The sequence below is a fragment of the Pelobates fuscus genome, chromosome 5 (genome assembly GCF_036172605.1).
Source record: "Pelobates fuscus isolate aPelFus1 chromosome 5, aPelFus1.pri, whole genome shotgun sequence".
NCBI lineage: Eukaryota > Metazoa > Chordata > Amphibia > Anura > Pelobatidae > Pelobates > Pelobates fuscus.
This window is the reverse complement of record NC_086321.1, coordinates 43,656,530-43,674,927: the sequence shown is the minus strand read 5'-3', so window position 1 is coordinate 43,674,927 and position 18,398 is coordinate 43,656,530. Positions and strand designations below refer to the sequence as shown.

Below are 18,398 nucleotides of genomic sequence, written 5' to 3'. Positions count from 1 at the left end.
TAGTCAATCCCCAACATTTTATGTTTCCTTAATCCTGTAATCTCCACTGGATATCTCAAACAAAAGTCTAGAAAAGGACATTCTCTCCCTGAACGGAACACTAATCCTTTGATTAAATATATAATATTACACGCACACACACATCAGGTTTTCAAGTTAAGAGCACAAATAGTTTAGTTGGAACTGTTCTATATGTATACTGTCCCGGTTTACTTACCATGCCTGTCTAAATAGTGTTATGGACCTTCCACTTGTTTTTTTATTACCCTCCAGTGAACAAAACAAATGTCCTCTTTCGGATGTTTTGCTCTGTTCTGAATGTAAGATAGCATGAGTAAATATCTATAAATCCTGTATAAGTAATGATTTTTAAGTTTCAAATAAATAAAATGTCCAATGCAATAAAGTAAGTGGACACTATGGATTTTAATCATTCTGCTTTTATTTGATTTAATTTTTTTCTGTCCTCTTGCAGAACAATTTTCCTGCCAGTAGCCCTGATCGGTTGCAGGACCTGAAGTCCACAGTGGATCTACTGACGAGCATAACATTCTTCCGGATGAAGGTATAATACCCATTCCATTCTGGTGGTTTCTGTATCATTTAGGAAAAGCATTTTGGAGGACTTGCAGGCGGGCCGCACGGTTCAATTACAGGTCACAGAATGTAGCGTGGCCGAGCAGGCAGACCGCGGGTAGTGGAGCTTCTGTTCCCCTAACCAGTCTGACAGGAAGTGCTCACAGAGAGCACAGGACTGCTTCCTGTGAGACCAAGTACAGTGAGCAGGAGCTCCTCTACCACGGTCTGTCTGCTCCGCCATGCTACAGCAATGATGGGACACATGGTGACTGTTGGGGAGGGGGGACTGATGGAACACATGGGGGCTGGGGGGGGGGTGAAATAAGACACAGAGGGGCTGGTAAAGGGCAACAGGAGAGAGACAGAGGGGCTGGGAAAGGGCAACAGGAGAGAGGCAGAGGGGCTGGGAAAGGGCAACAGGAGAGAGGCAGAGGGGCTGGGAAAGGGCAACAGGAGAGAGGCAGAGGGGCTGGGAAAGGGAAACAGGAGAGAGACAGAGGGGCTGGGAAAGGGCAACAGGAGAGAGGCAGAGGGGCTGGGAAAGGGCAACAGGAGAGAGGCAGAGGGGCTGGGAAAGGGCAACAGGAGAGAGGCAGAGGGGCTGGGAAAGGGCAACAGGAGAGAGGCAGAGGGGCTGGGAAAGGGCAACAGGAGAGAGGCAGAGGGGCTGGGAAAGGGCAACAGGAGAGAGGCGGAGGGGCTGGGAAAGGGCAACAGGAGAGAGGCGGAGGGGCTGGGAAAGGGCAACAGGAGAGAGGCGGAGGGGCTGGGAAAGGGCAACAGGAGAGAGGCGGAGGGGCTGGGAAAGGGCAACAGGAGAGAGGCGGAGGGGCTGGGAAAGGGCAACAGGAGAGAGGCGGAGGGGCTGGGAAAGGGCAACAGGAGAGAGGCGGAGGGGCTGGGAAAGGGCAACAGGAGAGAGGCGGAGGGGCTGGGAAAGGGCAACAGGAGAGAGGCGGAGGGGCTGGGAAAGGGCAACAGGAGAGAGGCGGAGGGGCTGGGAAAGGGCAACAGGAGAGAGGCGGAGGGGCTGGGAAAGGGCAACAGGAGAGAGGCAGAGGGGCTGGGAAAGGGCAACAGGAGAGAGGCGGAGGGGCTGGGAAAGGGCAACAGGAGAGAGGCGGAGGGGCTGGGAAAGGGCAACAGGAGAGAGGCGGAGGGGCTGGGAAAGGGCAACAGGAGAGAGGCGGAGGGGCTGGGAAAGGGCAACAGGAGAGAGGCGGAGGGGCTGGGAAAGGGCAACAGGAGAGAGGCGGAGGGGCTGGGAAAGGGCAACAGGAGAGAGGCGGAGGGGCTGGGAAAGGGCAACAGGAGAGAGGCGGAGGGGCTGGGAAAGGGCAACAGGAGAGAGGCGGAGGGGCTGGGAAAGGGCAACAGGAGAGAGGCGGAGGGGCTGGGAAAGGGCAACAGGAGAGAGGCGGAGGGGCTGGGAAAGGGCAACAGGAGAGAGGCGGAGGGGCTGGGAAAGGGCAACAGGAGAGAGGCGGAGGGGCTGGGAAAGGGCAACAGGAGAGAGGCGGAGGGGCTGGGAAAGGGCAACAGGAGAGAGGCGGAGGGGCTGGGAAAGGGCAACAGGAGAGAGGCGGAGGGGCTGGGAAAGGGCAACAGGAGAGAGGCGGAGGAGCTGGGAAAGGGCAACAGGAGAGAGGCGGAGGGGCTGGGAAAGGGCAACAGGAGAGAGGCGGAGGGGCTGGGAAAGGGCAACAGGAGAGAGGCGGAGGGGCTGGGAAAGGGCAACAGGAGAGAGGCGGAGGGGCTGGGAAAGGGCAACAGGAGAGAGGCGGAGGGGCTGGGAAAGGGCAACAGGAGAGAGGCGGAGGGGCTGGGAAAGGGCAACAGGAGAGAGGCGGAGGGGCTGGGAAAGGGCAACAGGAGAGAGGCGGAGGGGCTGGGAAAGGGCAACAGGAGAGAGGCGGAGGGGCTGGGAAAGGGCAACAGGAGAGAGGCGGAGGGGCTGGGAAAGGGCAACAGGAGAGAGGCGGAGGGGCTGGGAAAGGGCAACAGGAGAGAGGCGGAGGGGCTGGGAAAGGGCAACAGGAGAGAGGCGGAGGGGCTGGGAAAGGGCAACAGGAGAGAGGCGGAGGGGCTGGGAAAGGGCAACAGGAGAGAGGCGGAGGGGCTGGGAAAGGGCAACAGGAGAGAGGCGGAGGGGCTGGGAAAGGGCAACAGGAGAGAGGCGGAGGGGCTGGGAAAGGGCAACAGGAGAGAGGCGGAGGGGCTGGGAAAGGGCAACAGGAGAGAGGCGGAGGGGCTGGGAAAGGGCAACAGGAGAGAGGCGGAGGGGCTGGGAAAGGGCAACAGGAGAGAGGCGGAGGGGCTGGGAAAGGGCAACAGGAGAGAGGCGGAGGGGCTGGGAAAGGGCAACAGGAGAGAGGCGGAGGGGCTGGGAAAGGGCAACAGGAGAGAGGCGGAGGGGCTGGGAAAGGGCAACAGGAGAGAGGCGGAGGGGCTGGGAAAGGGCAACAGGAGAGAGGCGGAGGGGCTGGGAAAGGGCAACAGGAGAGAGGCGGAGGGGCTGGGAAAGGGCAACAGGAGAGAGGCGGAGGGGCTGGGAAAGGGCAACAGGAGAGAGGCGGAGGGGCTGGGAAAGGGCAACAGGAGAGAGGCGGAGGGGCTGGGAAAGGGCAACAGGAGAGAGGCGGAGGGGCTGGGAAAGGGCAACAGGAGAGAGGCGGAGGGGCTGGGAAAGGGCAACAGGAGAGAGGCGGAGGGGCTGGGAAAGGGCAACAGGAGAGAGGCGGAGGGGCTGGGAAAGGGCAACAGGAGAGAGGCGGAGGGGCTGGGAAAGGGCAACAGGAGAGAGGCGGAGGGGCTGGGAAAGGGCAACAGGAGAGAGGCGGAGGGGCTGGGAAAGGGCAACAGGAGAGAGGCAGAGGGGCTGGGAAAGGGCAACAGGAGAGAGGCAGAGGGGCTGGGAAAGGGCAACAGGAGAGAGGCAGAGGGGCTGGGAAAGGGCAACAGGAGAGAGGCAGAGGGGCTGGGAAAGGGCAACAGGAGAGAGGCAGAGGGGCTGGGAAAGGGCAACAGGAGAGAGGCAGAGGGGCTGGGAAAGGGCAACAGGAGAGAGGCAGAGGGGCTGGGAAAGGGCAACAGGAGAGAGGCAGAGGGGCTGGGAAAGGGCAACAGGAGAGAGGCAGAGGGGCTGGGAAAGGGCAACAGGAGAGAGGCAGAGGGGCTGGGAAAGGGCAACAGGAGAGAGGCAGAGGGGCTGGGAAAGGGCAACAGGAGAGAGGCAGAGGGGCTGGGAAAGGGCAACAGGAGAGAGGCAGAGGGGCTGGGAAAGGGCAACAGGAGACACACACACAGGGGCTGGGGAAGGGCAACAGGAGACACACACACAGGGGATGGGGAAGGGCAACAGGAGACACACACACAGGGGATGGGGAAGGGCAACAGGAGACACACACACAGGGGATGGGGAAGGGCAACAGGAGACACACACACAGAGGATGGGGAAGGGCAACAGGAGACACACACAGGGGCTGGGGAAGGGCAACAGGAGACACACACAGGGGCTGGGGAAGGGCAACAGGAGACACACACAGGGGCTAGGGAAGGGGAACAGGAGACTCACAGAAGGGCTAGGGAAGGGGAGAATGAGACACGCAGAGGAACTGTGGGGAGAGAGACACACACAAGTGCTGCAGCCTGGGAAAGAGACTAATAGAATGGCTGGGGAAGGAGAGAAAGAGGCAAAGGTGCTGGGACTAAGAGACACATGAAACGGGCTTGGGGGAGAAAGACACAAGCAAAATGCATCTTCACTTGTGTCTCCTGATCTTCCTGTAATTTAGAGTCGACCAGTGAGAGAAAGACTTCGTATTAAAGGGACACTATAGTCACCAGAACTTCTACAGTTTAATGTTGGGGTTATGGTGTCTATAGCCTGTCCCTGTATGTCGAACACTGTAAATGCTACCTTTTCAGAGAAAAGGCAGTGTTTACATTGCTGCCTATGAACATCTCTAGTGACAGTCACTCAGACGGCCACTAGAACTGCTTCCTAGTCCAGGCGCTAAACGCTCCCCATAGAGATGCATTGATGCGATGCATCTCTATGAGGAGATGCTGATCGGTGCGGTGAAGCACTGCGTTTTGCCACACATGCGCCATAGCCTCCCAATGCTTTCCTATTGGAATGAAATTGGCGTTCATCCAGTTGTCAGCCAAAGTGAAGAGCACACTCTTGTTACTTCAAAATAAGCAAGATAACGTCATTTTCTTTACTGCTGTCCAAATAACATACATTCACAATTTCAGTCCAATTACGCAACTTTCCTTAACTATGCATTATGGGGCTGGTATAGAATTTTTTTCCAGGTCTGCTTTTTATTCCCAGTCTGGCCCTGCAGGACTCAATCTCATGTTTAAGATGTGTTCATACCGAGCAGTTTTTTTATTGCATTGTGTTTGATTTCCAGTATTCCCTTTCTGTTATTCTAACCACCTTTCCTTGTATGGTTCTAGTAAAATCATCTTAAATGGCAAGTTTTCCTGGGATGGCTGTTAAAAGGCATTGTGAGGTTTTGACGTCAATAGTGAAGTGGTTTAAAAATAAGTTTCTGAATATTTCAAACAGAAATCCTGACTGTAGAACTACAGTTTCAAAATAAAATATAAAAAAGATGCCCAAGCTACATTTTTAAATAGGGAAAAATAAATGTCAGAGCATGTTCATGGAAAATCGTATCTCTAGATGTTTCAGCAGCTACCTACAGCCTATAAGCAGGTTAAATCTGACCCACAATTAGATTCACATATTAACAATTTAAAAAAAAAAAATCCACTAAGACCCACCAGTGGCAGTGTTCGTCTTTATATGTCTCATGTAGTTTGCCGTTATTTTGCCACTTCTATAAAAAAATGTATATTTTATTTATGGTTAGGTTGTCCATAGATGTGTAGATGGCAAGGTCTACTTCCTGACAGTAAATGCTTATCACTTTGGTAGTGGGGGCACAAGCTGTTAAGTATCTAGTTATTGAGAAGAGATAGTGTAACAAGTACGGTTGAATCTTGGTCCATCAATTAACATGTGATTGACCAAATAGTAGAATTACCTGCTTCCACAACTGAAACAAGGGAGAGAAAACCGACCAAAAAATGCAATAATGAAAGAAAACTATGAAGACAATGAAAGGTGATGGTGGGGAGAGGGTTGCAAATGACTGGTGATACTTCTCTTTGCTATAACAAAAGTCTACCTTCTCAGACTAAAACTTTGGACTTGAACATCATTGGCACCTGGTGTGACCACAAGACATGAGAGGACACGGCAAATATGACCTCTTATACCCATGGAGTGCAGATCAGAATCCACAAATTTGTTTGGGGATAGAGTCTTTGATAACAGGAAAACAAAGTTAAAAGGTTCACTGCCAGTGTGGAAACGTTTAGACATTTAATAGTGAACATTGCGAAATGAAGATATGTACACAATAGGGAGATTGTTGTATGACTCTACCCCACATGCCTCTTTGCAGCCACATATTTGAGAAAGCTGAGAAGGGCACATGTCGTTATGTATTTTCAATATATTTAATTCCGCATTCAGTCTTTGAACAATGCCAAGGGCCCTCTGGCGCAGAAATGGTTAACCCCATGTCACCTTTTAAAGAAGCGTTTGGGATGGATCCTCCTTCATAGCTGGGTGCTTCTCTTGAGCTGCTAAGTGAGACAGAATCATTACCGCCTATCATTTGCTGTCAGTGCAGGACACAGAGCCGAGTTTGAGGAGCAGTATAGCTAAGGAGCAGTAATCAGCTTGCATCAGTCTGACAACACTGAATGTGTCACCTAACATTTAGCGATGTGCTAGAGAGCGGGCACTCGGGACCTTTCCTGACATGCTGTGTCTTTCCTCCATTGCTTTTTGTTCGGAGGGTATAACCATAACGGCTTAAACGTAATGAAGAGAACACATTATTGATTCTTTGTTTATGTCTGATGGAGGGGGAATTGTTGACATGCATGTCACGCCTGTCACTTGGCTTGGCATTGCAGGGTTATTCTCTATTACCAGTCACAAAGAATGAATTTGCATAGACTGGTTTCACCCCTAATGCATCATAAACAATCACAACACAAAGATGAATTCCATTCCAAAAATGTCTCCTGCCTGCCTTTGTTTACACATGAGGTGGTTGAGAGGACACAAAGGATCCAGTGAATGGAGATGGGTCGTATAGAATGGGGGGCGAGAGATGTGTTGAGTTTGTTCCCTATACTACCTTTTAAACCCTTACGGAAGGAGGCAATTGTATCAGTATAAACAAACAAACAAAAAAAAAAACTAGAATTTGTTTTTGGAAAAAGATTACATATCATGGATTGTAATACCCAAAAGTGTGCAAAATGTGAAAAAAAACTTGACTTAAAACATAAAAAGTGAATAAGGAAAGAAATGCATTCAAAAAATGAAGTAAACAACAGGACACTGTTGATTAGGAAGATCCTGGGTGAGCAAAAAAAATCACCAGTTGATTTATAGCAATACCACACTGTATATATGGCTATGTGGCTCTTCTTGTTTGTTGGGGGAACTTTGACTTCCAAATTAGATCCAAGTAATGCCGATTACCTTCATTTTAAAAATAGATAAAGAAAATAAAAATGCTAACATTATGCTGGAGAAAAAATGTTGTAGAATTTATTTCAGATTTTGTGATTCTTGAACAATTTGTGTTTGTTCCACCGTAATTTAATATATTATTATTATAAATGTTGTATTATTTATATAGCGCCAACAAATTCCGTATATCATATATTGGGTTTTTTTAATGGACAGAAAGGTCTTTCTTTTAATATCCTGTAGGTATATATAACACATTATTAAAGGAACACTATAGGGTCAGGAACACAAACTTGTATTCCTTTTCCTATTGTGTTTTAAAAGAAGAAAAACTACCACAACAAGAGGACATAGTCTTAAATTAGAGGGACAAAGGTTTAAAAATAATATCAGGAAGTATTACTTTACTGAGAGGGTAGTGGATGCATGGAATAGCCTTCCAGCTGAAGTGGTAGAGGTTACCACAGTAAAGGAGCTTAAGCATGCGTGGGATAGGCATAAGGCTATCCTAACTATAAGATAATGCCAGGGACTAATGAAAGTATTTAGAAAATTGGGCAGACTAGATAGGCCGAATGGTTCTTATCTGCCGTCACATTCTATGTTTCTATGTTTATACAGTGCCTTGCAAAAGCATTCACCCCCCCTTGGCATTTTTTGTGTTTTGTTGCCTCACAACCTGGAACTAACATGAATGGTTTGAGGATTTGCATCATTTAATTTACAGAACGTGCCCACAACTTTTTTTTTTTTTTTTTATTGTGAAGCAAACAACAAATAGGACAAAATAATAGAAAAGGTCAATGTGCATAACTATTCATCCCCCTAAAGTCAATACTTTGTAGAGCCACCTTTTGCAGCAATCACAGATCCAAGTCGCTTTGGATAAGTCTCTATGAGCTTGCCACATCTTACCACTGGGATTCCTCCTTGCAAAACTCCTTTAAGTTGGATGGTTTGCTCTTGTGAACAGCAATATTTAAGTCTTGTTTCGGATCAAATCAAGTGTTTGATTATTTGAATATCTGCCCCTGTTCCAAATTATTGAAATTGAGTGCGTTCACGCTTCCTAAAGTAATTCACACTAAACACAAGTTTCCAGGTTGATGAAAAACTCAGGAGTGCTTCATTCCGAGGGGTGGGAAGCCCATTATAAAGCAAGAATACATCATATGCATAATTATAGATAACAGAGAATACACTTCAACAATTGGTTACACTTCAAGGGGTCTCATCTAATTCCATCCTACTAGGCGTGATGTCATTACTAACATGGAACTCTCCTACACATTCCAGCACCATCTTGTTACACAAGGTAAGTTCTTGAGAGAGCCGTTACTGAACAAAGAAGGGGGGAGGGGTTAGAGTGGAAACAGTTACTCTAGCAACCAGGTTAACACAGTAAATTATAAACACAGAATTAATAGACATTTTACTAATTCTAATATTTTGTCCATAAGTCTGACCACAGATTTTCTATTGGATTGAGGTCCGGGGCTTCGACTAGGCCATTCCAACACATTTAAATGTTTCCCGTTAAACCACTCAAGTGTTGCTTTAGCAGTGTGTTTGGGGTCATTGTCCTGCTGGAAGGTGAACCTCTGCCCTAGCCTCAAATCACACACCGAGTGGTACAGGTTTTGCTCCAGAATATCCCTGTATTTAGCACCATCCATCTTTCTCTCAACTCTGACCAGTTTCCCAATCCCAGCTGCTGAAAAACATCCCCACAGCATGATGGTGTTCTTTGGGTGATGTGATGTGTTGGGTTTTTGCGCCAGACACAGCGTTTTCTTTGATGTCCGAAAAAGTTCAATTTTTGTCTCATTAGACCAGAGCACCTTCCTCCATACATTTTGGGGTCTCCCACATGCCTTTTCGCAAACTCAAAACGTGCCATTTTTTTTTTTTTTGCTGAAAGTAATGGCTTTCTTCTGGCCACTCTGCCATAAAGCCCAACTCTATGGAGCGTACGGCCTATTGTCGTCCTATGTACAGATACTCCAGTCTCTGCTGTGGAACTCTGCAGTTCCTCCCGGGTTACCTTAGGTCTCTGTGTTGCCTCTCTGATTAATGCCCTCCTTGCTCGGTCCTTGAGGTTTTTTTGGGCTGCCGTCTCTTGGCAGGTTTGCTGTTGTGCCATGTTCTTTCCATTTGGATATGATAGATTTGATGCGGCTCCTGGGGATCATCAAAGATTTGGATATTTTTTTTATAACCTAACCCTGACCTGTTCTTCTCAACAACATTGTCCCTTACTTGTTTGGAAAGTCCCTTGGTCTTCAAGGCAGTGTTTGGTTAGTGCTGCCTCTTGCTTAGGTGTTGCAGCCTCTGGGGCCTTTCAAAAAAGGTGTGTATATGTAATGACAGATCATGTGACACTTAGATTGCACACAGGTGGACATCATTTCACTAATTATGTGACTTCTGAAGGTAATTGGTTGCACCAGAGCTTTTTATGGGCTTCATAAAAAAGGGGGTGAATACATGTCAATTTTCTGTTTTCTGTTTCTAAAAAATAGTTTTATGTATATATTTTTCTAATTTCACTTCACTAACTTGGACTATTGTGTTCTGATCCATCAAATAAAATTCAGATTAATAAAACATTGAACTTAAGGCTGTAATGTAACAAATTGGTAAAAAGTCATGGGGGGGTGAATACTTTTAAACACCATCTGCAACCCTCCCGTCTCTTTTAGCAAAATCTTACCTTTATTCCAGTCTGCTGCTGGTGGCTCTGTCTCTGACCTGCCGCCTTGGCTGACATCATCAGTAGTGGTGATCTCAACCAATAACAATGCTTTCCCCATAGGAAAGAATTGTATTGGCTGAGCTTGTCAAGGAGGGAGATCAGGTACAGGGCCGCGCATGCGCATTAGCGCTCCCCATAGGAAAGCATTGCAAAATAATTTCAATGCTTTCCTATGGGGATTTGAGCGACGCTGGAGGTCCTCACACAGCGTGAGGACGTCCAGCGACGCTCTAGCACAGGTTTCCTCTGCTATAGAGCAGGAAGGGACCTCTAGTGGCTGTCTAGTAGACAGCCACTAGAGGTAGAGTTAACCCTGCAAGGTAATTATTGCAGTTTATAAAAAACTGCAATAATTACACTTGCAGGGTTAAGAGTAGTGGGAGTTGGCACCCAGACCACTCCAATGGGCAGAAGTGGTCTGGTTGCCTGGAGTGTCCCTTTAAGTTTGAAGAATGTATAATTCATTTTTACAAATCATTGCAACTAAAGAAAAAGAACTCAAGCTGGATTCACGTTTCAGCCATGATTGTTAAATGGCTCATATGTTTAGGATCTAAATTCATTTTTTGGCAGCAATTTCTAACCTTACAATCCCCACCACCAACACTATATCAACCCCAACACTATGGTATGTATACCTACTCAAACCTTAACCCTACCCTGTCCATTTACAAATGGTACATATGCCTACCCTGTCCATAACCCTAAAACAGTATTAACCCTAACCCAGCATCAACCATTTACTTAGCCTTATAGTAACCCTATACTAACCCTACCCCTAAGAAAACTCTCTGCTAATGTAATGGAGTGGTTTGCGACTGCCATCTAATGTCTGTTTTCAGCATTACATGGAGAGCTCCCTGTAATACTGAAATCAAGCATTATTTTACAGCCAACTGCAGTGTGATCGGTGCTGGGAAGCTTTCAAAGCCCAGCTCTGATCACAATTGGCATAGGGTCATGCAGGAGGTCTTCCTTGAGCATTTGCCAACCGAGAATCACTATGGCTGACGCAATTACTCAGCCACAGTGTTCTTAATTGGTAATATAAATTAGGGAATGGGATGTACACACAGGATCCATTGGCTGGTGATATAAATTAGAGGTTGGGAGGTACGCACAGTATACGTTGGCAAATGATAGAAATTAGGGGATGGGAGGTGCGCACATAATCAATTTGCTGGTAATATAAATTAGAGGAAAGGAGGTACACACCTGATCTGTTGGCTAATGATATAAATTAGTAAAAGGGCAGTACGCACAGGATCTGCAGGCTAATCATCTAAATTAGGGTGTGGAAGGTACGCACAGGATCCATTGGCTGGTGATATAAAATAAGGGGTGGGAGGTATGCACAGGATCCATTGGCTGGTGATATAAATTAGTGGGTGGGATTTACGCATAGGATCTGTTGGCTGGTGATCTAAATTAGTGGGTGGGAGATACGCACAGGATCTGTTGGCTGGTGATATAAATTAAGGGGTGAGAGATACGAACAGGATCCGTTGGCTGGTGATATAAATTAGTGGGTGGGAGATACGCACAGGATCTGATGGCTGATGATATAAAAAGGGGTGGAAGATAAGAATATGATCCGTTGGCTGGTGATATAAATTTGTCGGTGGGAGATACGCACAGGATCCAGCAGCTGGTATTATGGAATAGAGGGTGGAGGACATGCACCAGTTCCAGCATACTGGATATGGCATAGAGTTGCAGTAATCTTCATGAATGATTTTCTCTAATTATATTGGACTAAACTGAGAACCTGTTGCTTTAATTTTTTTTATTATGCGTTCTTTTGTATCACTTTAAAAAAAAAAAATGTTGACATTCCCTGTCACTCAAATCTCGTTTCCTTAGGCTAGTCACATCTCACTGTGACAAGGTATAATTCACTCGATGACCTTTCTAGCGACACAGTGACAGCTATGGTTTAAGTAGATCAGAGACAACATATTTTATGATTATTATTAATGTGATAAAGGTTTCTTCTCTCGGTCACTGCGTATGGTAGTAAAGGATTGTGTGTTTCAGTGGGTTTTTTATGTGGTAGAGTTGGGATCCATTGGGAAAAAAGGTTGAAAAGGTTTTCTAAAATATAACAAATAGTTAACCAGAAAAGAAATGTTCATTTTCCTACTTGGTGATAGATCTGTGCAGTGACTAACTGATAGGTGTAAGCACAACAGAATTTTAAATTCAGGTCACAACTATAAACTGTTATTCAAAGGGAACGGTGATAATACAGCCAATTCTATTTCAACACCGTTCCTTAAGTGCATTGACAGCTTACAAAGTCAAGCAAGAGCAGAGAAAGCTGTGAAGAAAAGAAAAACCCAATAGCAATACATACAGTCTGTGCACATGGACATATTGGTCCTTGACTGTGCTGTCAGCTGTGGTTTTTAAAAATATATTTTATGGCTAAAATGCGACCAATGAGACTATACAAAAAAATAAGAGATCCAGACCTTCCAGCCCAACTAAAAATTACCTAATCAAACAGCAAGTAAATCTAGTGTATTGCTGATTGTTATTATTTTTTCCAGATATCGGCCTGGATGTTCTAGATGATTTTTTTATTTATTTATCACTTTAGTAACACATGGGGCAAGAAGAAACCAGAGTCGTAGGCAAAGTGATGGTCTTTTTTTATTGGCATTTTTATTTAACTAGGGAATCTCTGGTCCATTATAATAAATATTACCTTGTATCCCAGAAATAGAATAATACAAGGAGAATCAACAGTTAATTATTTAACAATTAAATGCAGTCCTGCCAGTTACAAGGGTGTCTTGGAGATAATCTTTAATTATGATCACTTTTTCCACTCATTGGACATAGAGTGGAACCAACTGCTATTGAGGCGATTTTACGTTACATTTTGATTGCTTGTTTGTTTTCTGGCCCCAATACATTGGTGCCCTTCATCAATAAATCTTGGCAAATTCCTTGATGTTATACAATTGCCCCTATGAAAAACAAAGACCTCAATTTAATAAACTTTGCTAATAATTTACTACGGTTAGAAAAATGTTCCAAATGATTTATCTACAATTGCATTAACTTTTATGGTGACTTGGAACGTTTTTATAATCGTGCTGAATCATTTGTAGAGCTTAATAAATTGAGGCCAAAGTAAAAGTTTCCAATTGGCTTGGAATATCCTGAACCAATTGCTTTTAACTTCACCATTTTGTCTTTCCCTTCTAAAGGTCCAGGAGCTACAGAGCCCGCCTCGTGCCAGCCAAGTTGTAAGGGATTGCGTGAAAGCATGTCTAAATTCCACATATGAATACATCTTCAACAACTGCCATGAACTGTACAGTCGCGAGTACCAAACTGATCCGGTGGGTGTTCTATATCCCGTGTGGCATTCCATATTCCTCTAATGTGTTAAACAGCATCCTCCTCCTTTTCTTATTTTTGCTATTTTTTCCTGATTGTTCTCCATCAGATACAAGAGTGCATTACCATTTTTATCTGACCATATGTTTTCTGTTATTTATTATGTATCTAAGGGAGATATCAAAGGTTTTTTTAAAGATTTTTATTTAGAAAAAGATGTATGTTTGACAAAGTAACTCGTTAACCCTAGTTTATAACTTATGTTCTCAAACTTTGACTTATTTCATCTCTTGGTTTCTTAATCAGAACAAGAAGCAAGACTTGCCACCTGAAGAACAAGGTCCATGTATAAAGAATCTGGATTTCTGGCCCAAGCTCATAACTCTGATTGTATCCATCATAGAGGAAGATAAGAATGCTTACACCCCTGTGCTTAACCAGTAAGCAGTCACCTGCCCGTCTGGCCAAGTGATATCTGTGCTCTCTGCTTTATAGGTTTCCGCCTCCTTCTAATCTTTGTGTGCTTTGTAGAGAATCCATCTCCTGTCAGTCTGTCTTCCTGTCTGCTTTGTCTCTTGTTGTGTAAGTGACTGAGGTTCTTCGAGGTGCAAGCCCTTATTAAAACGCATCCTGACGCAGGGTGAGTGAGGAGAAGCATCCCTCGTATGTGCATGATACCTTACTATCTGAACACTGCATGCTCTGTCATACAGATTGAGGGACCTGACTAGGTGAAGGGCAGTGGAAACATATCATGCTTTAATGTCGGTTGCCTTGAAAGGTGCAGTATCACTGTACATAATGCAGGTTTTTTCCCTTCTCTTTTTAGAGGAGTTATCACATTCCCAAATCCTTGCTACCCTTGACTGCATTTGCACGAGTGCTTACTTTGCATTTGTACTGATACTGACAGCCGGAGTTCTAGAATGGGTTCTAGCTGAGTGAGAGAAACGAGTGCTAGATTATTCCATGACAGCAGCGTTGGGTCAGCATGGTGTAGTAATGATTGAAAGTCCCCCATTGTGTAAAGTATGGATGCAGCGATATTAACTGAAAATGCCATATGCAAAACACTTGTATGTGGCAGTATTGATCGAAAGCATCTTTAGCGGAGAAAAACGTTCTTGCAGTAATAGTGACCAACAGTGTCTGGCATGAGAGACTTGGCAGTGCCCTGTGTAAAATACTCTCTTTCTACAGTAATGGTGGGCAGTGCCCTCTCTGTAAGACTTGCTTGTCACAGGAATGATTGTCAGTGCACAGTGTAAAAGACTTTCTTTCTGCAGTAATGAATGACAATACCTTTTATGTAGCAGTAAGGATTGGCAGTGCCCAGGTGAGAGACCCACGTGCAGCAGTAATAATTGGCAGTGCTCTCCCTGTAAGACTCGCTTGTCACAGGAATGATTGGCAGTGCCCTGTGTGAAAGACTCGCTTGCAGCACTAATGATTGATTGTGACCTTTGGGAACATCTTGCCTGCTGCAGTAATGATTGACATTCCTTCGGGAAAAATTTGCATGTCGCACTTATGATTGACAGTGCACTATTGAACATGCGTAATGTTCCTAGAGTATTCATTGCGTCAGCCATATACAAAAAAACTATAAAAGAGCGCAAAATAAAGGCATTAACTGGCATTTACTTTCTGTTTGTAGTGATTACCATGGAATCCAGTCATTTTTAATAATGTGACCATATCAGTGTGAGTGGGCTTTGAACTGAGCCGAATGAAGGCATTTAATGGAATGTTGTTCTTTTTGCATGTGACTGATGCAATAAACCCTTCAAGGAAGTTATATGTGTTCTGTGCTGCTGAAACCCTTCACTAATGTGTTAGTTTATGATAGGTTAGCCTTCAAGATTCACTATTTTTGCTTCACCAGTTTCAGCTTTGACTTGATAAACTTAATCCTAAATAACCGTCCAGTGCTTTTAATGGCGTATTCAGCTTGCTTTCGTATATAAACCGAGATAAACGTTCCCAAACCATCTGCTGTCATTTCTTGATATAATGCAAATGCCCCTGCAGCCCTTTTCTGGAAAGCGGCACTGTTGACATCTTGCTATTTCCACATTTACTAGTGGCGGTCATTCAGGCATCCACTACGGACTTCAGATTAAATAAAGATCAGTAATTTAATTTATTTGAAGTTTGGCGCCAGCATGCATTCAGTGCTTCTCTGCGATGGATTAGCCGATCATGGCGATTGCTGCAAGGAGTCTGTTTTGGCACTGGTGTACCTGTTTGAGAATGATTTAAATATTTTTGTAAACCAACGGCCCTGTAAGCTAAACATTTTAAAAAAAAATAACAAATATAATAATTGTTTTTGTTAGAGTATTTCTTTATTTGTCAGGTAAGTTTACATTGAACAGCAGAGGATAAACCGTTTTATTGTAGCATTTAACAATTACATTTATTTTATTTTTTAATAGATTTCAGTTGGACGCGTTGTAGCACGTTTCTGCCATTTTGTTTTCTGTTTCCCTCCGTCTGGACTGAATTAAGTGTTTTCTAGTCTGAATGATGTGTTTCCCTCCTGTAGATTTCCCCAGGAGCTAAGCGTGGGGAAGGTCAGCGCAGAAGTCATGTGGAATCTGTTCTCTCAGGATATGAAATATGCCATGGAAGGTAAGAATCAGAATGGTGCAATACATTTATTTAGTTATAACATATTTTACCAGGATGGATACATTGAGAATTCTCTCGTTTTCAAGTATGTCCTGGGTCTTTGTCCACAAAACATTGCATTGTTACAATAGGATACAATATTTCAAAAATACAATATACACATATTTAAGTTTAATACGTAACAGGTAATAAATGTATTCAACCATGACAGGGGCATTCTGTGCTGAGGTATATTGCAATAGATCTCGTAAAAGATTTTAGATTGAAGGAAAATTTTACTGTGTCCCTGAGGTTATAATTGTGGTGCTCTGTAGGAAAAGGAGGATCGAGCCACTTTATTTTTGTATTGCGGTTTTCTAAATATCGTGCTAGTACTGAATTGGAGGTTATAGGTGGTGGGAACAGCTGGGGAGAGCATTCTACTCAGGTAGGGTGGGAGCTTCCCAGAAATGTTCTTATGCACAAGGCTGCGTCGGGATTCCAGCGAAAGCCAGTTTAGCTCTTTCAACATGTCACAGTGGTGGGTAAAGTAATTACATTCTAGTACAACGCGGCAGAACTAATGATATAATGTATTATGTTTATTATGGTGGGTTTACTGGGCGGGTGCATACACTACATCCCCATAATCAATGACCGGCATTAGCATTTGTTACACTATCTGTTTCCTTACTGTAGGGCTTAGGCAGGATTTGTTTCTGTACAGTTTTGGGTAAAGTTTTGAAGAGATTTTTTCAGTGTGAAGGCCAAAGGATAGATTGGGGTCTAGCAACATGCCTAGATATTTAAAAGAGCAGACTGCTGGCAGTGTTCCATTTGAATTTGTTCTGATACACAATTGTTGATTTTGTAGTTTACGTAATTTAGGTACAGTTCCAAAGATCATTGAAACTGTTTTGTCAGTGTTTAGGAAGAGTTTGTTATCCACTTTTCTACCTCTGTGAATTGGTTTTGGAGCACAGCCTCAAGCTGCGATAGCTTGGGTTTACTAGCGTAGATTAGAGTGTTGTCTGCATACATGTGTACAGTTGAGGATTTGCAGACGTTAGGCAGATTATTTATAAATAATGTGAATAGCAGGGGGCCACGTATGGAGCCTTGAGGAACACCACATGTGACTGAAAGAGGGAGGGAAGCGCTATCCGAAATGGCCACATATTGCAATCGGTCTGAAACAAATGATCGAAACCAGGTTAGCAGACGATCACCAATGCCTGAGTTTTTAAGTTTTTGCAAAAGATTGCCATAGTCTACTGTGTCAAAGGTCTTGGCAAAATCAAGGAAAATAACTCTAGTTAAATCTCCTTGTTCCATGACAATTTGGATGTCATTGCAAACTTTATTTTTTTATTTTTTGACAATTTTTATTGATTTTTCAAGTTTGTAGGGGTACAGAAAAGTACGGGGAAAAGCAGGTAGGTTTATTCGTCATACATTCCCCCAACATGAAGCTCCATAAAGCGCACTATTCTTCTTTGTTGCCCTTAGGCTATGATATTGCTAATGAGGCCATGTAGTGTGGGTGTTGTCTGTCTATGATGGCAGGCGTGTCACATTTGGCCTAGTGCACAGTAGGGTACGGGTATTTCCTATGAGTAGTTTGCCGGGCCTCATGTGGGTCTCATTGTTGTTAGGGGTATGCTTGTAAGTTGTTATTGAGGATGGGAGAGGGGGGAGAGTGGAAGAGCTGAGGTTGGTTTAGGTTGCCCTCTGTTTCACGAGGGCGCTTAATGGGATATACATTGTTTCCAGATGTCCCACGCTTTACACCAGGGTTCTGCGTTGGGTTGTGATCTTCTGGCCATCATTTCATATTTGCAGTTGGTTTCTACTGTGTGTATGCATTGGGTGAGTGTGGGTGGTTTTGTGTCTTTCCTGTGTCTGCTGATTACTGTGAGGGCAGCTATGAGTATGTGGTATAGTAGGTATTGTTGCATTTTTTGCAGTCCCTTCGGTGGTAGCAGGAGTAGGAATGGTTCCGGGTTGAGGCGAATGTGTGTACCCTTGCATTGTCGTGCAAGATGTGCGACATCTTGCCAGTATGCGTCATTGCAAACTTTTAAGAGGGCAGTCGAAGTTGAGTGATTTGGACGAAAGCCTGATTGATCAGGGGTCAGATAATTTGATCGTTGATAATATTCACATAGTTGCGTGTGGACGCATTTATGTAGAATTATCTCTGCTCAGCCAGACTGAACATATTAATCATTATGGTGAATCTCAAGCCAGTGTTATATGGTCTGTATGTTGTAAATGACAACATAAGCCAGGAGAAGGAAATTTAAGAGCGCAAAGCAGTGAATGTGTTTGTTTTATTTATATATATATATATATATATATATATGTGTTGGAAGCATAGAGAGATGGTATGGTTTTCCCTAATAACACTTTGCTGCTATGTATCTTTTTTATTACATGATATTTGTAGGTTGGTTTTAGGGAGAGAGGTAGTGTGTCACAGTAGTGTAGTGTGTTTACTGTTAGGACGGCACTAACATGTACATGTCC

The 18,398-nt window shown here is 44.4% G+C and overlaps 1 protein-coding gene across 8 annotated transcripts in view; it reads left to right on the top strand.

The window, feature by feature from the left end:
- Nucleotides 1–18,398, top strand: part of UNC13B (unc-13 homolog B) — a 463,085-nt gene that overhangs the window by 365,729 nt on the left and 78,958 nt on the right. For all 8 annotated transcript variants that reach the window (XM_063453773.1, XM_063453772.1, XM_063453770.1 and 5 more), the window contains 4 exons: nucleotides 476–565; nucleotides 13,124–13,258; nucleotides 13,563–13,696; nucleotides 15,805–15,890. In XM_063453773.1, the coding sequence (XP_063309843.1) occupies nucleotides 476–565; nucleotides 13,124–13,258; nucleotides 13,563–13,696; nucleotides 15,805–15,890 (445 nt within the window). The remainder of the gene's footprint in view (nucleotides 1–475; nucleotides 566–13,123; nucleotides 13,259–13,562; nucleotides 13,697–15,804; nucleotides 15,891–18,398) is intronic.